General features: G+C 46.8%; 1 protein-coding gene and 1 long non-coding RNA gene across 6 annotated transcripts; both read left to right on the top strand.

Annotated features, from left to right (window-relative positions):
• The first annotated feature begins 372 nt into the window (after positions 1 to 372).
• Positions 373 to 22,593, top strand: mtmr6 (myotubularin related protein 6). 5 transcript variants are annotated; one of them, NM_001173889.1, is given in 15 exon segments: positions 466 to 620; positions 2,489 to 2,617; positions 6,868 to 7,030; positions 7,585 to 7,742; positions 7,839 to 7,967; positions 13,377 to 13,511; positions 13,611 to 13,743; positions 13,840 to 13,949; positions 15,368 to 15,493; positions 15,608 to 15,751; positions 15,872 to 15,978; positions 16,214 to 16,348; positions 17,137 to 17,263; positions 21,926 to 22,352; positions 22,403 to 22,593. In NM_001173889.1, coding segments are annotated over 14 exon segments (1,941 nt in total). In that variant the 5' UTR covers positions 466 to 596; the 3' UTR covers positions 22,247 to 22,352; positions 22,403 to 22,593.
• Positions 17,271 to 18,625, top strand: LOC123728987 (uncharacterized). Its single transcript, XR_006760680.1, has 3 exons — positions 17,271 to 17,473; positions 17,525 to 18,388; positions 18,431 to 18,625. It is a non-coding gene; the product is annotated as an uncharacterized lncRNA (long non-coding RNA).
• Positions 22,594 to 27,260: the final 4,667 nt, after the last annotated feature.

Genomic DNA, 27,260 nt, shown 5'->3' with positions numbered 1-27,260 from the left:
ATACAAATCAACAATTTACATTTGTTACATCATACAAAACAGAACACAGGTATTAACGAGAAATACTAAAACATACACAAATGATCAAGTAATAAAGAAATAAATAATCAAACAATGGAATCTGTACTACGTGGCGGTGAGGTAGTACGCCCATTGACGTCGCCCAAGCGGGAAGCGCTGTAGTGCATAACGGTCTCCACTAGTTACCACAGTCACAAAGCCAAAAATGTGTATATCGTAAAAATTCCTGAAAACAAAAATTAGATTTTTGGTGTTAATTTAAGGTTAGGGTTAGGCGTAAGGTTAGTAGTGTGGTTAAGGTTAGGTTTAAAATCACATTTTAAGAAGATAATTTGTAGAAATGGGCGGGGTTTATGACTTTGTGGCTGTGGTGACTAGTGACGACAGTGAATAACTAATAGCTAGCGAGCATCTACTGAAAAAAATACACAATCGTGAATACTCAACTAATGTCGGTACCAAAGTAAAACAAGCGGTCAAATAACGTCAGCTTGCCGCACCTTGATAATCGATGTGCGAGCCACATCAAATGTCAACTGGTTGAATCGTTGCATGCACTGACAGCTGTCAGGGAAATGGAACATATCCGAACGCCTAAGGTAAGAAAGCTAGCTAGCGCCATTCACGTTACTGTTTTTTTGTTTTACCTCAGCACAACATTTCAAATGCATATGATGTAGCTAGTTAGCTAACTTTAGCTAGCTATAATAACTTGCTATGCAATTACAACAACGTCTGGTGCGTTGACAATGGTGCCCCAAAAGCTCACGTCAGGCCTGACAAATACAGGGCCAGTTAATTAGTTAGTTAGCGTGTTAATCTGGTCAGTCTTGTTTTGGTTCCAAGAGAAGCGGATTCTGCTGCACGGCTGTATGAATGGCCTTTAGAATGGGCAAGTCGGTTCGCGCTTTGGGTGGTGACTTTAGAACATGATGGAGAGATTCAGGGAAGCCACTGTAGACATTGCTAGCAATATGAAACACTATCACAGTATAGGTGGAGACAACCGAGTAGGCTACACCAAGAAGGCAATCTTTTTTTCTGGTGTTTTGACAACAGACTGTCTGATGTGCTGTGTGCCAGTGACCTGTTTTTCTCGCTAGCCGCCTCCTGCAGCCGCCTGTCCTCCTTGGCACAAACTCGATATTAGATTTATGGTACCAGCTGTATGTTTCCAGATAATGCATTTAGTGTGATGGGGCCACCACTACGTCAAAAGAGCAAAGTGGATGATTTTTTTGTATTTATGCTATAGTCAGAATGATGAGCTAGTTATACAATGATTTGCTATAGTGAGTGACAGATGTCATCACCGCCGCTGTTTTCTCAAAACAGGCTCAAAGCTTTCATGTTGGTGGCACTGCAGTCAAAGGGTATTTCTGTTGTAGTTTAAATAGCGTATTTGAAGAGCCACCTCAAATTCCTTTTGTAATTTTTTTTTATCAGTTTAGTGCCGCCTGAAGGAGTGTCTGTTGAACTGCCACTTGTGTGTGTATTTGTTTTGTTCAGGTGAAAGAAATGGTGGGTGTGGTCGCCTGCAAGGGTGTTACCCATCTGCAGTATTTTAGGCTCTGACCCCCTGGACCCTGTTTGAACTCTTAATTAAAACATACAGACAGACAACTCCTGAGATTTGCTGTGGCCTTGGGCCATGTGTGCACTAATCTGGATCAAGCTGATATCCGAATCAAGGAAATGGGCCTAGGGACTGTGGAACTGCAATGCAGTTGGCGAACAGGACAGTCATCAGCTTGACTTCAGGCCCGTCAACAACCTTTTCTTTCCTCCTCCTCTGTGTGTGTGTCAGTCTACACACACACACACACACACACACACACACACACACACACACACACACACTCTCTTCTGTTCGCTACCAGGCCTTGACTGAGCTGACTGATCGCCATCCTGTGGCGTTGCCTAGCACCACACTGGTTGCTGGGAGACAGAGAGAGACTTTCAAAGAGAGGGAGAGAGAATAGACTAGCCTATTTGTTAATCACAGATTAGAATAGTGCAGATGAAGTATATTCAGTCAAGTGTTCTACATGTCATTAAAGTGATACAAACTACAGGGTGTGAAGACAAAAGTGAGAGTTGAATTAAGTAGTTCTTAATAGTTCTGTAGTCTGCTAAATGACTAAAATGTAAATGTAAAATGTAGTTCTTCATCTTGTAACCACTGTCAACAGGAGTCAGTGAACCAGGAATGTGTAAAAAACCAAAAAAAAGTGTCCAGTCAGGAAATTATCATCTCTGGATCGACACTCTGTCAATGTTCTACTGACATTTATGCTGTGGGAGTGTTAGTGAGGACATGGTAGTAGGGCCAAAGGTTTTCACTACAAGTGTTTTTATGCTTGGGTTTGAATGGACAAGGGAAAGAGGGAGTCCAAATCTCTTTACATAATGTTGCAAGGAGACAGGTTTGACAGGTGTCACTGTAATCATAAATGTACCTGTGCAGGTGGAGCAGGTGCGTCTGTTGGAACGCTTCAGTAACAAGTCCACCAGCGGGACGCTGCACCTGACGGCCACACATCTCATCTTTGTGGAGAGCAATAACGCTGCCACCACCGCTGCACAGGAGATCTGGGTAAGAAGTACCTCTATTCTAATACAGAACACACCTTATCTCACACAGCGCTCTAAATTCAGAATGTAGGACCTGTATCAACTAATCCCTGACACAGCCCATTAGTGTTCTTTAATATCATAGGTGTGTGTGGGTGGTGTGAGGAAGTAGGGCAGTGTGAGGTGTGTGTGTAGTCTGTCTAGCCGTGATAGTTACTGTCGAGACACCGTGGGAACCGGGTTCGGCCTTCCTCGAGTGACAACTGTTGCTACAGTAACCTGCTGGCCCAGCCTATTCTCAACATCGCCTTGGTAACCTGTTGGCAGTGCCAGGTGGAAAGGGAGGGGTGAGAGAGTAGGAATGAGGTAGTGCAGATGAAGCTCTTATTAGGCCTACTTGACTTGATAAATCAAAACTTCATTTGTCACATGCGCCGAATACAACGTGTAGACCTTACCGTGAAATGCTTACTTACAAGCCCTTAACCAACAGTGCAGTTCAAGAAAGAGTTAAGAAAATGTTTACCAAATAAACTGAAGTAAAAAGTAACACAGTAACGAGGCTATATACAGGGGGTACCGAGTCAATGTGCGGGGTACAGGTTAGTCGAGGTAATTTGTACATGTCTCTATGGGTGAAGTGACTATGCATAGATAATAAACAGCGAGTAGCAGCAGTGCTTTTTTTTTTTTTGAACAGTCTATGACTTGGGTGACTGGAGTCTTTGACAATTTTTTGGGCTTTCCTCTGACACCGCCTAGTATATAGGTCCTGGATGGCAGGAAGCTTGGCCCCAGTGAGGTACTGGGCCGTACACACTACCCTCTGTAGCGTCTTACGGTCAGCTGTTGAATCGGGTAGGTTAGTTAGTGCTGGCTGGGCTGAAGTCTGGAACAGAAATCTGTAAACCGTGTAGCTCCAGGCCCACGGTTGGGAGTCAGATCTCTTAACAAAGACACTGCTGCCATGCTTCCTACACACTTCCTTCCTCTTCCTACTGCTGAGCAAGGGGAAAAGTGTGTGTCAATTTGGTAGCTAGCACTCAGTCAGAGAGTCAGTCTGTGTAGCAAGGCAAAATGTGCCTCCAGGGCATAAATATTGAAGAGATGCTAAGACTTGGTCTTAGGCGTGGGCGGTATCCAGGTTGTCATAACTTCATACCGACCTTGTGCAATACTGGGCTATTCGGTAATACCGGTACTGAACACAAGGGGCGCTATTGTAATCCGAAGGTTAGCAATGCTAACAAGTACATGTAAAATCCCATAGACAATGCTAACTAAATATTAACGACTGCATTGGGAACATTGTATACAGTCTCTGACCTAAAGTATTTGCAGGACAGACATCCCAGCTCATAAAGTTACACAAGTAACTCCAAAATGCTACTCAGTTTGCTGCACGTGCAAAACAAGGCTCTTGATCCAGAGGGGATTCTTCTGTTACCAAGCTAACCACTTACAGTGGATGCTCCACTTAAAGTTTGGCGATTATGCTGCGGGACTTAGAGGTAATTTGTGGTTTAGTACGGTACCCAGCGTCACCACTTCATTGCTCCAGACCTGCGCAAGGGGGAGTTAGAGCACTGATTATGCTTTTGGGTCCTATGGTGTCTCTAACTGACAGTGAATGGGCAACATAAACCTAAATAGAAACTGATAATTGTGCACGACTTCAGTATCACTTACTAAAACTGTTTATTTTGTTAGGATTATTTTGCTCTTACTGTAGCCCACTCCCGACCGGTCACGTTGTACAGCGCCTTAGTGGTGCAGCGTTCTAAGACTCTGCATAGCAGTGCAAGCTGTGTTGCTACAGATGCTGGTTCAATACCCATGACCCCCTCGACTGGGAGACCCATGAGATGACTGTAGGTTTTTGGTTTCTCTCCCTCTAAAAACGGAATAAATAATAAACTGGCTTTATTTACAAATTAGTAACAATGTCTCACCCTATGTTCAATGGCCTTTATCTCGCTCATTTTACGCAAGGTTCAAGGCACGAGGGCAGGGGGTTACGGGATGGGCGGCAGAGCCGCACACAGAAGACGGACCTAGCCCATGAGAAAGGGGTGGTGGACACCCACCCCGCCCCACTGGGTAGCACATAGCAACACTTTAAAAGGCATTGCACTAATAATGGCGGAAACGTTCCCGCTGTTCTTAGTGCCAGTCTGCGCGTTCAAACTAAAATAATGTAACTAATAATGGCATCTTTATGCTTTCATTTATAAAATAATGATACAAATATTCTCCAATCCTCACGTCATATTTTTAGATATACCGTAGGTCTACCGTAGGAGACATGAGTCTCACTAGTGTTGCGTAATGTGCTGCTAAAAGTGGTGTAGGTCTTATATTTAAAGAGCATATTGTGTGTATATTTAAAGAGCATATTGAAGTTCCATCCTAACGGAAACAGAGGGATTTTTGTTTTTCTTGGATTAGAAACACCATAATATTAATCAGGGTTTCTCTTCTTCATTGTAGAATAATAGTGAATACATCACAACTATGAAATAACACACATGGAATCAGTTAAGAATAAATTCTTATTTACTAGGACAGCCTACTCCTTCCTCCCTGTCGGGGAATTGAACCCCGGTCTCCCGCGTGCCCGCATGACACAGGGGTTCTTTAGCTAAATAGCCCAGTACTGTAGGCTACTTCCGGCTGTCACGTTGTACAGCGCCATATTTTCTGTGCCATCCTAACGGAAACCCAGAGGGTTTTTCGTTTTTCTTAGGATAGAAACACCATAATATTAAGCAACATTTCTTAATCAGTCCCTTATACTATGTTCGTACAAAAAAGGTTTTAAATTCTCCAGTACAGCCACTATTGAAGGCTATCAAATGCTTCTCAAAGATGCCCTCTGTTGGTCAAACTAGCACGAACTAGCATTAATGGTACCAGTGGTTCACACTTAAATAACGTGCCATAGAATTCTGCGTCACCGTGCAAGCTGTGCTACAGTACGCTGCACCTTTTTAAAGGAGGTACCACTGTAACTAGATTGCTCAATTGCTACTAAATGAACAAACCAATTGCACAACTGCAGAGCATTTAGCACATTTTTAGACAGTTAACTTAATAGTTATAAGAGTTGGCAGACATTTTTAGTTTAAATTCCATACTGTAGCTAGGTCACCTAGATCACCTGGCTGCACAACAGTGGGTGACTCACAAGGCCATGGTCTCTCGTCATTGTGTGCTTGTAAACAAACACCATGTGACTGGCGAATACCGTCAAGCTTCATAATGAATAAATTGTGTGACTGGTGAAATGAAGTACGCAATCTTCTTTATCTCCTAACGTATAGCACAATTTGACTGCCGATATTTACTTAAATGTAGCTACAAACGTTCACATTTATAAAAAAACTTCTCAAATAAATAGTTATGGGTATTGAAAATCCATTTCTATTTTCAAATAACCCGGTATATCGCCCAAACTTACTGTCTGACTCATTGCTGCTGAAGAGATCAGCATTTTAAGTGTTTCTCTCTCTCTCTCTCTCTCTCTCTCTCTACACTTAGTGTTGGAATGTTCTGCTAGTCATTAACTATGCTGATGAATGCGCATTTTAATAATGTCCCAGGGTTGGAGTCACTATAGGGTTGTTGGTTATCTAATATGATTATGGTGATGGGCTGATTTAAATATGCTTATTTGGTGCATTGTCCTTTCATGCGCTCTGTTTTGATGGTCATGAAAAGGCTTTAATGAATTGTTAACCTCATTCACACACTCCTGGCAGATAGAAAAAGGTGATGAGGTATGATGATTGCAATGAGCCCGTGTGTGAGTGCACATTATCTCCCTGCGTCCTTTGTGTGTTTAGATGTTTGATAGAGTGAAAGAAAATGGTCTCTACCTCTAGATTAAAATTACTTTATTTGTCTGTTTTACAAAAGGTTAAACTGAAATTTGAGTTCCGCTTTTATCCCAACCCCTCTGAAAGACACACTTACATAGGTTGGTGCAGGGGGCTGCTACACGGGGTGCCCGTGAAACAGTTGTTGTGGGAGTTTAAATGCCTTGCTCAAGGGCACAATGGCAGGCAATCGCATCTAGGATTTGATACCAGCGACCCTCCGGTTGCCAGCTCACTTCCCAACCTATTTTTACCGTCAGATCCGGGATTCGAACTGGAAACCTCCGGTGGCTGGCTCTTGTCTTTAACTGCTAAGTTACCTGCTGCCCCTATAGTATGTCCTGTGGTGTCATATTAAGCAAATGTATCATGACTGTTTTGTGTTCCCCTCCAGATCCTGCACCACCACATAGCGTCAGTGGAGAAGCTGTCGTTGACCACCAGCGGTTGTCCTCTGGTCATCCAGTGTCGTAACTTCAGAGTGGTCCACTTTGTGGTCCAGAGAGAGAGAGACTGTCACGACATCTACAGCTCACTGCTCAGATTGCTACGACCAGGTAGCTACTGTACCTGAGCGTGTGTGTGTTTCAGTTAGGGCTGTGACGGTGATGGTTATTGGTCAGCTAAATGACCCCTGGTCACAGTTTTAAAATCGTTAGAATAGCATTTTTATTTAAAAAAAATGTAAGACGCACATTTCTTCCTCTCCTCCGCTCCTGACTGCATGTGCTGCTGCTGCAGGGAGGGGGTGTTGCCGAGGCAACCAAAGACTTGTTTGCCACAACACCTTGCTTGTTTCAGCAAGGAGCAACAGTTTCATCACGTTGTAAAGAGTCCATGTTACCGCAGAAATGGACTCAACCGCAAGAATGACCTGCCTTCAGTCAGTCTTCAATCAGCTGTTCATTCCACCCCCAAAAAACAAAAACTAAACGGTTATGACTGTTATTTTATTTTAATGAGTCTTCATTCATAATCGTTGGTTGACGATTATAAGTTAATTGTGCCTCTGCCCTACTTTGAGTGTGCAGGACGCTTGAGTCGAGTGAAGTTTCTAAAGAATGTTGACATTTGCTCTCTCCCTCTTCTCAATCTCTGTCTCCCTCCCTAGTATCCTATGATGAGCTCTATGCGTTCTCCTACAACCCCAAGCAAAACGAGCAGCAGAGAGAGGAAGGCTGGCAGCTCATCGATCTGGGGGCGGAGTTTGAGAGGATGGGCGTACCCTGTGACCGATGGCAGCTCACTGACGTCAACAGGGACTACAAGGTGGGCAGAGCGTTCCAATAGGATTCAGGATGTAGTGGAATAAGATTGGGTCAATATTTGACAACAAATCCCATGATTCTATGTTTCCTGTTGTAGATATGTGAGACGTATCCCAGGGACCTGTATGTGCCCATTACAGCCAGTAAGCCCATCATCGTCGGCAGCTCCAAGTTCAGGAGCAAAGGACGCTTTCCTGTCCTCACATACTTCTACCAGGAGAAGAAGGTAACACCTTACCCCACCCTACCCATCTTCACCCTAACATTCAGTGCATTCGGGAAGTATTCAGACCTCTTCTTTTTCATACATTACACCTGTATTTGGGGAGTTTCTCCCATTTTTCTCTGCAGATCCTCTCAAGCTCTGGCAGGTTGGATGGGGAGCGTCACTGCACAGCTACTTTCAGGTCTCTCCAGAGATGTTCGATCGGGTTCAAGTCCAGCCTCCTGCTGGGCCACTCAAGGACATTCAGAGACTTTTCCCGAAGCCACTCCTGCATTGTCTTGGCTGTGTGCTTAGGGTCGTTGTACTGTTGGAAGGTGAACCTTCGCCCCAGTCTGAGGTCCTGAGCGCTCTGGAGCAGGTTTTCATCAAGGATCTCTCTGTACTTTGCTCCGTTCATCTTTCCCTCAATCCTGACTAGTTTCCAAGTCCATGCTGCTGAAAAACATCCCCACAGTATGATGCTGCCACCACCATGCTTCATCGTAGGGATGGTGTCAGGTTTTCTACAGACGTGACGCTTGGCATGCAGGCCAAAGAGTTCAATCTTGGTTTCATCAGAACAGAGAATCTTGTTTCTCATGGTCTGAGAGTCTTTAGGTGCCTTTTGGCAAACTCCAAGCAGGCTGTCATGTGCTTTTTACTGAGGAGTGGCTTCCGTCTGGCCGCTCTACCATAAAGGCCTGATTGGTGGAGTGCTGCAGAGATGGTTGGCCTTCTTGAAGGTTCTCCCATCTCCACAGAGGATCTCTGGAGCTCTGTCAGAGTGACCATCGGATTCTTGGTCACCTCCCTGACCAAGGCCCTTCTCCCCCGATTGCTCCGTTTGGCTGAAGCGGCCAGCTCTAGGAAGTGTTGTGGTTCCAAACTTCTTCCATTTAAGAATGATTGGAGGGGCCTCCTGGGTGGCGCAGTGGTCTAAGGCACTGCATTGCAGTGCTAGCTGTGCCACCAGAGATTCTGGGTTCGAGCCCAGGCTCTGTCGCAGCCAGCCGCGACCGGGAGGCCCATGGGGCGGCACACAATTGGCCCAGTGTCGTCCGGGTTAGGGAGGGTTTTGCCGGCAGGGATATCCTTGTTTCATCGCGCACTAGTGACTCCTGTGGCGGGCCGGGCGCAGTGCACGCTGACCAGGTCGCCAGGTGTACGGTGTTTCCTCCGACACATTGGTGCGGCTGGCGTCCTGGTTGGATGTGTATTGGGTCAAGAAGCAGTACGGCTTGGTTGGGTTGTGTTTCGGAGGACGCGCGGCTCTCGACCTTCGCCTCTCCCGAGTCCGTACGGGAGTTGCAGCGACGAGACAAGACTGTAACTACTACCACTTGGATACCACGAAATTGGGGAGAAAAAAGGGGTAAAAAAAAAAAGAATGATTGGGCACTTCAACGCTGGATACATTTTTGGGTACTCTTCCCCAGAGCTGTGCCTCAACACAATCCTGTTTCGGAGCTCTACGGACAATTCCTGTGACCTTATGGCTTGGTTTTTGCTCTGAAATGCACTGTCAACTGTGGGACCTTTACAGTTGAGGTCGGAAGTTTACATACACCTTAGCAAAAATACATTTAAACTCAGTTTTTTCACAATTCCTGACATTTAATCCTAGTAAAAATGTCCTGTCTTAGGTCAGTTAGGATCACCACTTTATTTTAAGAATGTGAAATGTCAGAAGAGTAGTAGAGTGATTTATTTCAGCTTTTATTTATTTCATCACATTCCCAGTGGGTCAGAAGTTTACATACACTCAATTAGTATTTTGTAGCGTTGCCTTTTTAAATTGTTTAACTTGGGTCAAACGTTTTGGGTAGCCTTCCACAAGCTTCCCACAACAAGTTGGGTGAATTTTGGCCCATTCCTCCTGACAGAGCTGGTGTAACTGAGTCAGGTTTGTAGGCCTTTTTCTGTTCTGCTCAAATGTTCTATAGGATGAGGTTTTGTGATGGTCACTCCAATACCTTGGCTTTGTTGGCCTTAAGCCATTTTCCCCAACTTTGGAAGTATGCTTGGGGTCATTGGTCCATTTGGAAGACCCATTTGTGACCAAGCTTTAACTTCCTAATACTGATGTCTTGAGATGGTGCTTCAATATATCCACATCATTTTCCTGCCTCATGATGCCATCTATTTTGTGAAGTGCACCAGTCCCTCCTGCAGCAAAGCACCCCCACAACATGATGCTGTCACCCCCGTGCTTCACGGTTGGGATGGTGTTCTTCAACTTGCAAGCCTCCCCCTTTTTCCTCCAAACATAACGATGGTCATTATGGCCAAACAGTTCTATTTTTGTTTCATCAGACCAGAGGACATTTCTCCAAAAAGTACGCTCTTTGTCCCCATGTGCAGTTGCAAACCGTAGTCTGGCTTTTTTATGGCGGTTTTGGAGCAGTGGCTTCTTCCTTGCTGAGCGGCCTTTCAGGTTATGTCAATATTGGACTCATTTTACTGTGGATATAGATACTTTTGTACCTGTTTCCTCCAGCATCTTCACACGGTCCTTTGCTGCTGTTCTGGGTTTGATTTGCACTTTTCGCACCACAGTACGTTCATCTCTAGGAGACAGAATGCGTCTCCTTCCTGAGCGGTATGACGGCTGCGTGGTCCCATGGTGTTTATACTTGCGTACTATTGTTTGTACAGATGAACGTGGTACCTTCAGGTGTTTGGAAATTGCTCCCAAGGATGAACCAGACTTGTGGAGGTCTACAATTTTTTTTTTTCTGAGGTCTTGGCTGATTTTCTTTTGATATTCCCATGATGTCAAGCAAAGAGGCACTGAGTTTGAAGGTAGGCCTTGAAATACATCCACAGGTACCCCTCCAACTGACTCAAATTATGTCAATTAGCCTATCCGAAGCTTCTAAAGCCATGACATAATTTTCTGGAATTTTCCAAGCTCTTTAAAGGCACAGTCAACTTAGTGTATGTAAACTTCTGACCCACTAGAATTGTGGTACAGTGAATGATAAGTGAAATAATCTGTCTGTGAAACAATTGTTGGAAAAATGACTTGTGTCATGCACAAAGTAGATGTCCTAACCGACTTGCCAAAACTATAGTTTGTTAACAAGAAATTTGTGGAGTGGTTGAAAAACGAGTTTTAATGACTCCAACATAAGTTTATGTAAATTTCCGACTTCAGCTGTATATAGACAGGTGTGTGCCTTTCCAAATCATGTCCAATCAATTTAATCTACCACAGGTGGACTCCAATGAAGTTGTAGAAATATCTCAAGGATGATCAATGGAAACAGGATGCACCTGAGCTCAATTGAGTCTCATAGCAAAGGGTCTGAATACTTATGTAAATAAGGTTTTTCAGGGCCTCCCAAGTGGCACAGTGGCCACTGGAGATTCTGGGATCAAGTCCAGGCTCTGTCGCAGCGGGCCGCAACCGGGAGACCCATGGGGCGGTGCACAATTGGCCCAGCGTCGTCCGGGTTAGGGGAGGGTTTGGCCGGCAGGGATGTCCGTGTCCCATCGCACACTAGCGACTCCTATGGCGGGCCAGGCGCAGTGCATGCTGACACAGTTGCCAGGTGTACGGTGTTCCCTCCAACACATTGGTGCTGCTGGCTTCCGGGTTAAGTGGGCATTGTGTCAAGAAGCAATGCGGCTTGGTTGGGTTGTTTCGGAGGACACACGGCTCTCGACCTTCGCCTCTCCTGAGTCCGTAAGGGAGTTGCAGCAATGAGACAAGACTGTAACTTTCTCTTTCCAGACTCATCAAACATCTCCAATCCAAAGTTAAATCTTGAATTGGCTTCCTATATCGCAACAAAGCATCCTTCACTCATGCTGCCAAACATACCGTCGTAAAACTGACCATCCTGCCGATCCTCAACTTCGGCGATGTCATTTACAAAATAGCCTCCAATACCCTACTCAATAAACTGGATGCAGTCTATCACAGTGCCATCCGTTTTGTCACCAAAGCCCCATATACTACCCACCACTGCGACCTGTACGCTCTCGTTGGCTGGCCCTCGCTTCATACTCGTCGCCAAACCCACTGGCTCCAGGTCATCTACAAAACCCTGCTAGGTAAAGTCTCCCCTTATCTCCGCTCACTGGCCACCATAGCAGCACCCACCTGTAGCACGCGCTCCAGCAGGTATATCTCTCTGGTCACCCCCAAAGCCAATTCCTCCTTTGCCGTCTCTCCTTCCAGTTCTCCGCTGCCAATGACTGGAACGAACTACAAAAATCTCTGAAACTGGAAACACTTATCTCCCTCACTAGCTTTAAGCACCAGCTGTCAGAGCAGCTCATCACTGCACCTGTACATAGCCCATCTATAATTTAGCCCAAACTACTACCTCTTCCCCTACTGTATTTATTTTATTTATTTTTGCTCCTTTGCACCCCATTATTTCTACTTTGCACTTTCTTCCACTGCAAATCTACCATTCCAGTGTTTTACTTGCTATATTGTATTTACTTTGCCACCATGGCCTTTTTTGCCTTTACCTCCCTTATCTCACCTCATTTGCTCACAGACTTTTTTTTCTACTGTATTATTGACTGTATGTTTGTTTTACTCCATGTGTAACTCTTGTTGTATGTGTCGAACTGCTTTGCTTTATCTTGGCCAGGTCTCAATGAGAACTTGTTCTCAACTTGCCTACCTGGTTAAATAAAAAAATAAAAATTGGATAACACGAAATTGGGGAGGAAAAGGGGTAAAAAAAAACGAACATTTAAAAAATAATAAGGTATTTCAGTTTTTATTTGTAGTACATTTTCAAACATTTCTAAAAACCTGTCGTTGCTTTGTCATTATGGGATATTGTTTGTAGTAAAAACAATGTAATACATTTTAGAATAAGGCTGTAACAAAACGTGGAAAAAGTCAAGGGGTCTGAATACTTTCCGAATGCACTGTAGACCCTACCCATCTTCACCTTAACCATGACACGTACCTGGTTTTATTTGGCCCCCCAAGTTCTTTCTTTTTATTGTTGAGAATTTTAATTGTTGAACGTAAGACACCAGGAAATCAGTCCCAAGTGATTTTACTTATGTAATCTGTTCCCAAGTATTCCCACACATAATGGAGAGAAATTCTTGTATACAAATGTAAGGTTTGAAATGATTATGTGCTAGTCAAATATTATATCTGTTTGGGCTTCTTTCGGTCAATTTGCAGTCTACAAATGATTTATAATTATGTTCCGGCCCCCCGACCATCCACTCAAGGAAAAATCTGTCCACAGTGAATCTAGTTGATGATCCCTGCCCTAACGTTTTACCACTGATCACAACACCAGTCATAATCTAAACCTAACCTGTACCGTTACTTCTACCATTTCACCCCAACGCAATATTCCTAACCTACCAAGTCTCCGTAAATCGTCCAGGTTAGGTGTATGTGGCCTAATCCCCGTTTTCTGTGCTCGTCCCTGTCCCTTGCAGGCAGCAGTGTGTCGGTGCAGCCAGCCTCTCTCTGGGTTCAGCGCACGATGCCTGGAGGACGAGAGCATGTTGCAGGCCATCAGCAAAGCCAATCACAACAGCCGATTTGTCTACGTCATGGATACCAGGCCCAAGGTACCCAATCGCAACGCCGTTAGCAAGCTCTTCCCAAAGAATGTGTACATTCTCAGTCCATTCCTTCATTCTTTTGTTTATCGCCCTCCCTCTCTGCAGTTGAATGCCATGGCCAACAGAGCAGCAGGTAAAGGCTATGAGAATGAAGATAACTACTCCAACATCCGCTTCCAGTTTGTGGGGATCGAGAACATCCACGTGATGAGGACCAGCCTACAGAAACTCCTGGAAGGTCAGACGGGCACACTCACTCACACCCACACATGCACTACACACACATGCGCTATTTACTTCACTCCCTCCCTCCATCTCTCTCTGCCTGTCTCAGTGGTGGGAAGTCGTTTTCTGTCAGTGAATGACTACCTGCTGGGCTTGGAGAGCTGTGGTTGGCTACGGCACGTCAAAGCTGTGGTAGATGCAGCCATCTTCCTCACCAAGGTAAGGCCATGTCCCTTCTCCAATCACTTTCTGCTTTCCACTTCAGTTTAGTCACACTGTGATTGCAGACAGTTAGGGGTATAAACGTTCAATTCGGATCCTTAACGTTTTAAGAAAAATCCCAAACCGAAAAACAATGTAGCAGTGCAGATATCACAAAACATGATTTTCCGTGTTATATCCTAACTAGACGATATGCTATAGAGGTCTGGGGAAAGTTGTTTCATTGAAATAAAACCAGAGAGGAAGAGGTGAACTTGAGGCTACTTTGGTGAATATGCAAGGCAGATTTCCAAGACATAAGCGCACCTCTCTCTCTCTCTCTCTCCCTCACGCTGACTCGCCTGGGGGCGTATTCATTCTGCCGATTCTGTTGCAAAATGATTCTTAAACAGAAGAAAACGGGGAGGGACCTACCTCCATTTGTCTGTAGAAACTCTCGTTTTAGTTGAAAAACGCTTCTCAACTGTTAGCAGTGTTATGATCATTAGTCCTAATGCCAGTGTGTGTTCAGTCTTCGGTCTGTTGCGTGTAGAGTATCCTAGCCTATTCATTGATAATAGGCCCTGCTTTACTGAAGTTGCGAGACATTGCAAGGAAAGAAATTGTGAGATACAGCATTCCATTGCGATACCAGCTTTTGACTGCCTATAGATGGGCCTAGTGCACGGTTCTGACTGTCTGCCTGGTGGCCGACCTGGCTATGCTGTGCCCCCGTCCCTCCGTAGCTCGCTGTGAAAGATGCAACTGTTTGTGTTCTTGGAAGTACGGCAACTACTCGGTCTCCACCGTTCCAAAAATTCTGAATCTTTAGGAGTTGATTCTGAGCGGAATCTAATCTTGACATTCAGAAATGGGAGTCAACACCGGGAGTTAAGGAATCAATTATTTTGGAGTCGACTCTCCACCACTACGTCACTATCGTTAACAGTTGGAAAAATAGCAGAGAAAGGCAAGCGACAGCTGCGAAGTCCTGTATGGCAATACTTTAAGAAGTTAAATGAGATGGAAATGCAAACTTTGAAAGGTGGAATTGAGGTAAAGAAATGGTACTTAAAGTGCAATGCTTAACCATCTGGAAGGGATGCATCGTGAGACCCAAACCATTGCTGGCAGCAGCACAGCTGTGATTTTATGAAATTCTTATTGTTTAAACAGTGAGACATTTTTCTCATTTGTCACATGAAGCAGGTAGCCTAGCACTTAGAGCATTGGGCCAGTAAACCGAAAGGTCTCTGGTTCGAATACCCTGACTCTGTAAAACAACACATTTTACTGCACCTTTCCTGTGTGTGTGTGTGTGTGTGTGTGTGTGTGTGTGTGTGTGTGTGTGTGTGTGACAATAAAAACATTGTATTTAAAAAAATATATAATTTATTTACAAGTTATGGCAGGGATTTAACTTCAGTCCCCCGTAGGCAGTGACAGTAGAAGGAGCCAGTGTGTTGGTCCACTGTTCAGACGGCTGGGATCGGACAGCCCAGGTCTGCTCTCTGGGAGCTCTGCTCATGGACCCCTACTACCGCACCATCAAAGGCTTCATGGTAAGTGTGTGTGTGTGTGTGTGTGCTACTGCACCATCAAACTTCCCTATACCTGTAGACATGCGTAGAGGAAAGAAACATGTCATAAGCAACTCTGCTCTCTCTGTGGTTCAGGTCCTCATAGAGAAAGACTGGATCTCATTTGGACACAAGTTTGCAGACAGATGTGACCAGTTGGATGGAGACCCCAAGGAGGTGTCCCCCGTCTTCACACAGTTCCTGGAGTGTGTGTGGCAGCTCACCGAGCAGTTTCCCCAGGTGTGTGTGTGTGTGTGTGTGTGTGTGCAGGCATCTGCGTGTTTCCAGTATACTCACCACATAGCAGCCATCACAGTGGAAGAGTGAGGAATGATTGTGATGATACCTACTCTTCCTCAGGCGTTTGAGTTCAGTGAGTGGCTGCTGCTGCAGATCCATGAACATGTTCACTCCTGTCAGTACGGAAACTTCCTGGCTAACAACCAGAGACGGAGAGAAGAGCTGCAGTGAGTAGCCATGCACAGTTGGTAGAGCATGGCGCTTGCAACGCCAGGGTTGTGGATATGATTCCCACGGGGGGCCAGTATTTAAAATGTAATACAAATGTATGCACTCTACTGTACGTCGCTCTGGATAAGAGCGTCTGCAAAATTACTAAATGTAAATGTAAACAACAAACATGCACGCTTTCCATCTCTCTCCCTCTCACTTACTCAATCTTCTCCCTCTCTCTCCTGCCAGACTTGGAGACAGGACACACTCTCTGTGGGCGTTTCTGTTAAGTGAGCAGCAGAACTACCTAAACCCCGCCTACTGCCCCGCCTACGCAGACACACACCCCGTCCTCGAACCCTCCACCCTGCCCTGCCACTTCAAGTAAGAACTAGTCCTTTACCACCTCTCTCTCTCCTTCCCTCATCCACTCTACTCTAAGAATATCCTTTCTCTATCCTTTCCTCATCTTCCTAATCTCTTTTTCACTCCACACTGCTTTTTCCCACCTGGACAAAAGGAACACTTACGTGAGAATGCTGTTCATTGACTACAGTTTACTGGTCAACACCCTAGTGCCCTCCAAGCTCATCCTAAGCTAAGGGCCCTGGTATTAAACACCTCCCTCTGCAACAACATATCCGCCACGCTGACCCTCAACAAGGGGGCCCCTCAGGGGTACGTGCTTAGTCCCCCCCTGTTCACCCATGACTGTGTGGCCGCGCACGACTCCAACACCATCATTAAGTTTGCGGACGGTGGTAGGCCTGATCACCGATGACGAGACGGCCTACAGGGAGCACATATGCTGCTGTTACTGTTTATTATCTATCCCATTACCTGGTGACTTTATCCCTACCTAATATATCTACCTAAATTACCTTGTACCCCTGCACATCGACAGAGTACAGCACCCCCCCCCCCCCAAAAAAAAAACATTTTATTTTTATTATCTCTGCATTGTTGGGAAGGGTCCGTAATTAAGCATTTCACTGTTAGTTTACACCTGTTTTTGACGAAGCATGTGACAAATACAATTACATTTTGATCTCTCCCCCTCTTCCTCCTCTCCGTCCCTCTCTCTTCCTCCTCTCCGTCCCTCTCTCCCTCATCAACCCTACCCTGTTATTCTTTCTTCTCTCTCTCTCTCTCTGTCTGTGTGTGTGTGTCAGGTTCTGGAGGAATATGTACCACCAGTTTGATCGGTCCATGCACCCCCGTCAGTCTGTCCTGAAGAACGTTCTCACCCTGAAGGAGAGCAACTGCCAACTGGAGGACACAATAAAAGAACTGGAGGCTGTGAGTACTTGTATCTCACTGGGTTGATGGGTTGTGTTGAGGGCTTCTATTCTGTTTCTTGCTTATTTTGAAGTAATTTATTTTTTTATGCATTTCTTTAATGGTGCAGTGTTAACGCATTGTTTGTTTATTGGAGAAGGGGTGTATAGATGGGCAAAATGAGCAGAGGCAGGTTGCTGTAGTAACGGAGACTCTGGTGGGGCTGAGGAGGTGAGTACAGGGTCTGTGGGGAACGGTAAGCATGCTGGTGGGGCTGACGAGGTGAGTACAGGGTCTGTGGGGAACGGTAAGCATGCTGGTGGGGCTGAGGAGGTGAGGACAGGGTCTGTGGGGAACGGTAAGCATGCTGGTGGGGCTGAGGAGGTGAGTACAGGGTCTGTGGGGAACGGTAAGCATGCTGGTGGGGCTGAGGAGGTGAGTACAGGGTCTGTGGGGAACGGTAAGCATGCTGGTGGGGCTGAGGAGGTGAGTACAGGGTCTGTGGGGAACGGTAAGCATGCTGGTGGGGCTGAGGAGGTGAGGACAGGGTCTGTGGGGAACGGTAAGCATGCTGGTGGGGCTGAGGAGGTGAGTACAGGGTCTGTGGGGAACGGTAAGCATGCTGGTGGGGCTGAGGAGGTGAGTACAGGGTCTGTGGGGAACGGTAAGCATGCTGGTGGGGCTGAGGAGGTGAGGACAGGGTCTGTGGGGAACGGTAAGCATGCTGGTGGGGCTGAGGAGGTGAGTACAGGGTCTGTGGGGAACGGTAAGCATGCTGGTGGGGCTGAGGAGGTGAGTACAGGGTCTGTGGGGAACGGTAAGCATGCTGGTGGGGCTGAGGAGGTGAGGACAGGGTCTGTGGGGAACGGTAAGCATGCTGGTGGGGCTGAGGAGGTGAGTACAGGGTCTGTGGGGAACGGTAAGCATGCTGGTGGGGCTGAGGAGGTGAGGACAGGGTCTGTGGGGAACGGTAAGCATGCTGGTGGGGCTGAGGTGAGTACAGGGTCTGTGGGGAACGGTAAGCATGCTGGTGGGGCTGAGGAGGTGAGGACAGGGTCTGTGGGGAACGGTAAGCATGCTGGTGGGGCTGAGGAGGTGAGTACAGGGTCTGTGGGGAACGGTAAGCATGCTGGTGGGGCTGAGGAGGTGAGTACAGGGTCTGTGGGGAACGGTAAGCATGCTGAGGAGGTGAGGACAGGGTCTGTGGGGAACGGTAAGCATGCTGGTGGGGTTGAGGAGGTGAGGACAGGGTCTGTGGGGAACGGTAAGCATGCTGGTGGGGCTGAGGAGGTGAGGACAGGGTCTGTGGGGAACGGTAAGCATGCTGGTGGGGCTGAGGAGGTGAGTACAGGGTCTGTGGGGAACGGTAAGCATGCTGAGGAGGTGAGGAGGTGAGGACAGGGTCTGTGGGGAACGGTAAGCATGCTGGTGGGGCTGAGGAGGTGAGTACAGGGTCTGTGGGGAACGGTAAGCATGCTGAGGAGGTGAGGACAGGGTCTGTGGGGAACGGTAAGCATGCTGGTGGGGTTGAGGAGGTGAGGACAGGGTCTGTGGGGAACGGTAAGCATGCTGAGGAGGTGAGGACAGGGTCTGTGGGGAACGGTAAGCATGCTGGTGGGGTTGAGGAGGTGCCACACAGAAGAAAAGTGGAGAAAAGAGAGGGGCTGGGCAAAGGCAGAGTGGGCTCATCCCCGGAAATATTGCCTGTTATTGAGGAGGAGGCCCTGATCAGGGGGGAAGTGCAGGGTGGGCAGACTGAGGAGGACGTTACCGTGCCAATGGAGGAGGACGAGGAGGCCTTGTTTTCAGATGGCTTAATGGAACTAGAGCTGCCAGCCAGTCAGGCGGAGGGCCCTATACATACAGCGAGGGAACTGTCTAGCTTCCTGAGGGAGACTAAAGGGAAAAAGAAGGTTCCACTGGAGTGTTATTTTCCTGCTTCTGAAAGTATTGTAAGGTCGGTACAACACCTGATGAAGACTGAGGGGTTTAGTGTCCTCTCACCCAAGAAGCAGGCTAAGAAAGTGGGTCGCATTGGTGCGTAAGGGCATTTCTGCAGACTCTGTAAATTGATAGGTCTTTTATGGCACGCTGGCTTCGTGGGCTACTCTACCGGTTTCTAATTGTGGTGTTTTCCCTCCCACCTGGAGATTTTACGGTTAGGCTCCCTTAACATGAACGCGGCACAGACTGGGGGGAGAGGGGTTTGTAAATCTTGTTTACATTTTATTTGATTTTTTTTTTACAAGAGACACACAGTGATGTGAAGATTGAAGTGGATTGGGGGGGGTCTGGTGGAAGGGGGCGCAGGTGCTGAGCCATGGCACAAAGCTTAGTGCAGGGGTAGCTATGCTTCCCCCTGGGACTGGGTGTCAACATTAGTGGTTAGAGACTAAATCAATAACCTTTCATAAATGTGTATGGAGCTAGTACAGGACGGGAGAGGGAGCTTCTGTTTGGGTGTCTAAGACAGGCACTTGCACACTTAGCGCAGGACCAGGTGCTTGTGTTGCGGGGATTGGAACCACACAATTGACTTGACTAAAGACAGGAATGTTGAGGAATTGCATTCGGTCTCGGCAGGGGTGTTGAATGATGTTCTGAATGAGTTTGACACATGGAGAACTAAGTATCCCACCTCCAAAGCAGTATGCGTGGGTAAAGGTGGTTTGGGGTAGGGTGGACGCAACTCGTTTGGGTCGTATCTATACATTCAAAAATCTGAGCAATAGGCTAGTGAGAGCCTCCATTCTCCCAGTTGGGTTTTCAGACCATCATATTGCCATGGCTCACTTCTGTTTCACCAGGGCTCAGACAGGTGTCGTATTGAAAATTCAATGTAAAGCTCTTACACGATTCCACTTTTTGCTCAAGCTTCCAAGGCTTTTGGGAGAGGTGGGGACACCGGAAAGGGGAGTTTGAGTCTCTGTCAGTGGTGGGATGTAGGGAAAGCCCAGATTGGGTTTTTCTGTCAGCAGTATACAGCCTTTTGTTCTTCAGAGTCCAGGAGAGTAGTTGGGAAGCTTGAGTGTAGCGGAGGTTGAGCTGGTGTGGCAGAATAGGGTGGGGGCTGCAAGATCATCTACTAACTACACTGGGACATGGGGCTCTTTATCCCATCAAAGCGAACGGAGCACTTGTAGGAGCTGGATTTTCCACGTTGTCAGAGATGGATGCTCTTTCTTGTTTGGGTGGGGAAACCAGGAAAACCCATTGTTTACTTTTGTCTGATGGGCGTGTAACTTCTGTTGTGAGGGAGATGCCCCCCCCCCTCCACCGGCAGATTGCTTACGGACATGCAACCCAAGCGCGTGGATTATTTTCTGTCCAAGAGGGAGGACAAGGCCTGGTGGACCTGGAGAGCAGGGTGGCATCATTCTGACTCAAAGCAGTGCAGAGGCTACTGTACCACACTGATGTTAGCTGGAGGGAACCAGCATGTGCTCTGTTTAGGAGGGCTGGGCCGACCAGCTCTTCTTCATGCAGCCGGAGAGACTAAACGAAGCAGGGGTCTCTGATTTCTATGCTGCGGTACTGAGGGTATGGCAGCTGCTGAGGCCCACACGAGGGGGGGGGGGGCAGCAGCGTGGGAGGAGCCCATCTTCCACAACCCACTGATCCCTTTGAGGTCTGTTTGTTCAGCCACCCTGCAGTGACGTTTAATGGCAGCAGGAGACTAGCTGACCAACGGCTGGTGGGGGGGTGGGAAACCCCTCAGGAGTTGGCACAACAGGCGGTACTAACGTCTCTTAGGTTGCTGGAGAGAGTCATGGGAAGGTCCAGGAGGCTCTGCCTGAGTCGGTGAAGAGGGTTCTGGAGCAGCCTCTGGAGGAGGGGCCACCACTGCAAGTGACAGCAGAGACTTGGGACTGGCAGGAGGGTTTGGAGAACATACTGATATTTAGCACGCCGAGCCTGTGGGAGTTTGCGGAAGTGGGGGTAAGGCGCTGTACACCCTCCGTGTCAAGGTTAGGCATGTCAGGAGCTTAGTGGGAGTGACGGGGCATCAGTGGCAGGGGGTTGTGGGGGGCTGAGAGCAGAGCATGGCAGGGTATAGGTGGAGGGTGCTTTATAAGCTCCCAGTGCCAAAAATGTCAGAGGACCTCCAGTGGAGGGTATTACATGGAGCCCTGGCCACCAATAGCTATAGTGTTGAGTTGGGGAGGGGTATCTGTTTTGTGCAGTGACTGAGACTGTTCATCATGTTTTTTTCTGTGTGCCAGGATAATGCTGTTATTGTCTCTGGACTCTGTGTGAGGTTGGGGTGGTCTTCTCTGTGGGGATGTTTGTGATTGGGGCCAAGCAGCCAAGCTATTCAAGCAGTGAAAAAGGTAATGTGTTTTGCTGAACTGTTTGTTTGGCCAGGCCAAGTTGGCTGTATGGCTAACAAGGACGAACCGGGCCTTAGGTTTGAATTGTATAAAATGATTAACAGTGTGGCGTTGTTTCAGGAGGTGTGGGGGCTCAGGGGGCTGTCTGTATGGCTGGAGAGGAGGGGTTAGAGGTACGGTTTTAATGTGGTGCTGGTGTATTGAAACAACACACAATGTGACATCAATCGGCACAACAGGTGATTGTGTGGAGGTATTGGTGGTGTGCAATGTGTTTTTTTTTTTTATGGGTGGGGGGGTTCTCTCTCGTTACTAAATCTAACCCCATGTCTCCTTCTTTGTGTCCCTCCAGAGGCTACAGAAGCATGGCATCAGCCCCCCCACCCCGGACCCTCAGGCTTCCCCTAGAGACCAACGCATCCTCCCCACGCGCCCTCACTCCCTCATCCTGGGAGCCCCCCTCAGCCGGAAGGAGGCACAGCGACAGCAGGAGGAGGAGGAGGAGGTGGGGGAGGAGGTGACAGAGTGCTGCAGTGACACAGAGCGGACAGTGGAGGGCAGCAGCGGTACAGAGCGCAAGGAGAGCTACAGTGACCTGCAGGGGACATACGGGGCCAAGGCCGAGCCCGCTGTGGTCAGCCTGGAGTTTGGAGTGGCCCGCATGACCTGCTGAGGCGTGTGATACTGGAGAAATGGAGGAGGAGAAGGGGTGATTGGGCTGGAATGGAGGGATGGAAAGAGTGAGAGATGGGGTCACTAAAGGATGAGTGTGTGTGTTGGTGTGTGAGTGGGTGTGTGGGTGTGTGGGTGTGTGTGTGTGTGTGTGTGTGTGTGTGTGTGTGTGTGTGTGTGTGTGTGTGTGTGTGTGTGTGTGTGTTGTTTAGCCATATTCCTATGTTGGCGAATGAAGGTGTATTGTAAATCTTTATGGAAAGCAGCATTTACTGCACATAGAAAGGTTTGTTTTTAAGAATGTTGAAAAGCACTAAAGAGAATAAATGACAACATGAATCATGAAGATCTGCGTGTTCTGTCTGCCTATGTTATTCAACTCAATACAACTGTATTTGTGAAAGCCAACGCTCTGTAGGACAGTTCCAGACATCGGACTGTGTCTGCTCTGATCTCTTGATGTTCAAACCATCAGATTCTTCCTTTAATCCAACATCTAGCCGATTTAATAATGAACATCCCATATTTCATGTTCTTAATATTGCGATCCTCCAGATAGGGTGACGGCCAGGTACAGATTTGAGTTCTAAAACGTCTCGATCCTCCGTCAAAGCCAGAACATCTTTGAATAACCCTGTTTTTAACGTGGAATTGCACTGAAATCAGATAATTTATCCTTCAAACTGTTCCATCTTCCGAGATGGCATGATTCCACTGTAATCTGAATGATGGATGCTGAAAGCAGATTTTTATGTCCAACATTCATCCGTGGACATGGCATTGAGATAATCCCATTGGCTCTCTTGGATTGATTAGATAATCCAGTTGGTTACCTTTGTCTCACTGGGTAAGGTCATGACCCCATTTTCAAGGTAATTGCCATAGTTACTCTGGGGTCATAGAACATTGGAGGGGTCAGCAGGAGAACAAGGAGGCTGTGTGTGAGAGACTGGAAGAGTATCAATCTATCTCTGATCCACCTCTATGCAGAACATTCTGTATACTTCTGGCCCTTCTTTGGACACTGTGTTAACAACCCTCCAGACGAGCTTCAATGCCATACGACTCTCCTTCCGTGGCCTCCAACTGCTCTTAAATACAAGTAAAACTAAATGCATGCTCTTCAACCGATCGCTGCCTGCACCTGCCCGCCTGTCCAGCATCACTACTCTGGACGGTTCTGATTTAGAATATGTGGACAACTATAAATACCTAGGTGTCTGGCTAGACTGGAAACTCTCCTTCCAGACTCGCATCAAACATCTCCAATCCAAAGTTAAATCCAGAATTGGCTTCCTATTTCGCAACAAAGCATCCTTCACTCATGCTGCCAAACATACCCTTGTAAAACTGACCGTCCTACCGATCCTGGACTTCGGCGATGTCATTTACTGCCATCCGTTTTGTCACCAAAGCCCCATATACTACCCACCACTGCGACCTGTACGCTCTCGTTGGCTGGTCCTCGCTTCATACTCGTCGCCAAACCCACTGGCTCCAGGTCATCTACAAGACCCTGCTAGGTAAAGTCCCCCCTTATCTCTGGTCACCATAGCAGCACCCACCTGTAGCACGCGCTCCAGCAGGTATATTTCTCTGGTCACCCCCAAAGCCAATTCCTCCTTTTGGCCGTCTCTCCTTCCAGTTCTCTGCTGCCAATGACTGGAACGAACTACAAAAATCTCTGAAACTGGAAATACTTATCTCCCTCACTAGCTTTAAGCACCAGCTGTCAGAGCAGCTCACAGATCACTGCACCTGTACATAGCCCATCTATAATTTAGCCCAAACAACTACCTCTTCCCCTACTGTATTTATTTATTTATTTATTTATTTTGCTCCTTTGCACCCTATTATTTCTATTTCTACTTTGCACTTTCTTCCACTACAAATCTACCATTCCAGTGTTTTACTTGCTATATTGTATTTACTTTGCCACCATGGCCTTTTTGCCTTTACCTCCCTTATCTTACCTCATTTGCTCACATTGTATGTAGACTTATTTTTCTACTGTATTATTGACTGTATGTTTGTTTTTACTCCATGTGTAACTCTGTGTTGTTGTCGTACTGCTTTGCTTTATCTTGGCCAGGTCGCAATTGTAAATGTGAACTTGTTCTCAACTTGCCTACCTGGTTAAATAAAGGTGAAATAAAATAAATAAAACCAGAGGAGACTAGAGCAGGGCTGTCAGCTCATTCCATGGAGGGCCTAGTGTCTGCTGGTTTTTCCTTTCAATTAACACCTGGACAACTAGGTGAAAAGGGAGTTCCTTACTAATTAGTGACCTTAATTCATCAATCAAGTACAAGGGAGGAGCGACAACCCACAGACACTTCCATGGAATAAGTTTCACATGTGCAGTAGAGCCTCTGACCAGATTATCACGATCTTTCAGACAATTCTTCATGTTCCATTGGTGAGAACATCAGGGTGACTATACCCTGATAAGGACAGCTTGTCTGTCGAAACGTTGGTTAGGATATCCAATTATTGCATCGGGCTCCATTTCTTTTTCAAGTGTTCTACTCCGCTAGCCAGCACCTCGCCTAAACAGGTGTGCGTTTTTCCCTGCCTCCACATTGGTGAGAACAGCCATAGCTGGCATCCGGGCAGGTGGTCGCTATAACACACTGTGGCGACAGCAAGCAATTAGGACAGTCACCCGTTGTTTTTAGTTGTTCGTCGTAGTGCATCTGAGCTGGCCACTAGAACTAGGCCCTCGTTGATTCCCCTTGAGCCCGCGGACTGTGTAGCCTCACTACAGTGTATAATGTAATCCCACTACGGCCCATGCCGAGAGGTCAGGACATTGCTGTCCCACAGCAGTCGCTACAGTAGTGTAACAGGATCAGACTGTCTGGAATGGGTTTATACAAGTTGACCTAAACCATTTCTCTGATCCCTCTCACACACTGACAAGCACACAGTGTACAGATGGTATTATGTGTGTGTGTGTGAACATACGTTGTGAAGTTTGTCTGAAAGTAACTGGGGGAGGGGGGTAAAGCACTTGCTCCTAAATTATTTATGAATATGCCCTGCATGGGCATTGAACAAGTTCCACCAGCTCTCTACAAACCTCCATGAAGACACTGTACCAATGTACTTTACCAGGCCTTTTATTCCAAGCCTGGGTGCGTGATTATGTCTGTTTTCACCAATACATGGTTGCTACTCTATACTCAAGTCAGCTTTCTGTAAAGACCAGCTAAAACCCTGTAGCCTGAGACAAGAAGGTCCTTGTTGTAAATGAGCTCTGGAGGTCACTGTTACTATACATACACACACAAACACTATGTCAAGAGTGTCTGCTGAAGGGTTGGATTGCATAGACAAGACTTCACTCCCTACACTTCTCTCTCCCTCTACATGATGAACTCTGCTTCCGTAAGCCCTTTCGTCCCATTGCACTTTAACTTCCATTAAACATTAACAGGTCTTTTACACGACATGGTTCCCCTACCGTCTCCCATAGCACGCCAACATTCTGCTACGTTCTACACCCCAGACAGTCATGACACTACTGAGGGCTAAGTACACATGCATGCACGTCCACCCACACCTACACACACGCTCCATATACACTACATGGCCAAATGTGGACACCTGCTCGTCGAACATCTCATTCCAATAACATGGGCATTAATATGGAGTTGGTCCCCCCTGTGCTGCTATAACAGCCTCCACTCTTCTGGAAAGGCTTTCCACTAATGTTGGAACATTGCTGCGGGGACTTGCTTCCATTCAGCCACAAGAGCATTAGTGAGGTCGGGCACTGATGTTGGGCGATCAGGCCTGGCTCACAGTCGGCGTTCCAATTCATCCCAAAGGTGTTCAATGGGGTTGAGGCCAGGGCTCTGTGCAGGTCAGTCAGGTTCTTCCATACTGATCTCAACAAACCATTTCTGTATGGGCCTTGCATTGTGCACAGGGGAATTGTTATGCTGAAAAAGGAAAGGACCTTCCTCCAACCACAAAGTTGGAATCACAGAATCATCTACACTGCATGCACAATTATTAGGCAAGTGAGTATTCTGATCTTATCATTGTTTCTATTCACATATTCGAACTCCAAACCATATAAACTTGAATGCTTATTGGATTTAATCATTTTCAGGTGATATGTATTTGTGTAATGAGGGAGGGTGTGGCGGAAGTGAATAACACCTTATATCAAGGTGTGCATAATTATTAGACCGCCTCATTACCTCAGGTAAAATGGGCCAAAAAAGAAATTTAACTGACACTGAAAAACCCAAAATGTAAAATGCCTTTCAGACGGATGCGACACTCTTTAAATAGCTAAACTATTGAGGTGTGACCACCGGACATTCAAACGTTTTGTTGCGAATAGTCAACTGGGGCGCAAAAAACGCACGGGGAAGAAAAGGAGCAAATTAACTGCAAAATACTTGAGAAGAATTAAACGTCAAACTACCAGGAACCCATTATCCTCCAGTGCCACCGTATTCCAGAACTGCAACCTGCCTGGAGTGTTCAGAAGTACAAGTTGTCAAGTGCTCAGAGACATGGTCAAGAAGACTGAAACAAGACCACCACTGAATAATATTCACAAGTTGAAGCGTCAAGATTGGGCAAAGAAATACCTGAAGACAGATTTTTCAAAGGTTTTATGGACAGATGAAATGAAAGTGACTCTTCATGTACCAAATGGATGGGCCCGTGGCTGAATCAGTAATGGACACAGGGCACCACTTTGAGTCAGGTGCCAGCAAGGGGAAGGAGGGGGGTACTGGTATGGGCTGCTATCTTTGAAGATGAGGTAGTTGGATCTTTTCAGGTTGAAGATGGACTGAAACTCAACTCCCAAACCTAGTGCCAGTTTCTGGAAGATTCTTTCGTCAAACAGTGGTACAGGAAGAAGTCCTCAGCATTCTAGAAGGCCATGATCTTTATGCAGGACAATGCTCCATCACATGCATCCAAGTACTCCACTGCTTGGCTAGTCAGCAAGGGCCTCAAAGATGCCTGAATAATGACCTGGCCCCCTT

Source organism: Salmo salar, chromosome ssa19 (assembly GCF_905237065.1).
Source record: "Salmo salar chromosome ssa19, Ssal_v3.1, whole genome shotgun sequence".
In the NCBI taxonomy this organism is placed as follows: Eukaryota; Metazoa; Chordata; class Actinopteri; order Salmoniformes; family Salmonidae; genus Salmo; species Salmo salar.
This window is presented reverse-complemented; position numbering and strand designations above follow the sequence as displayed.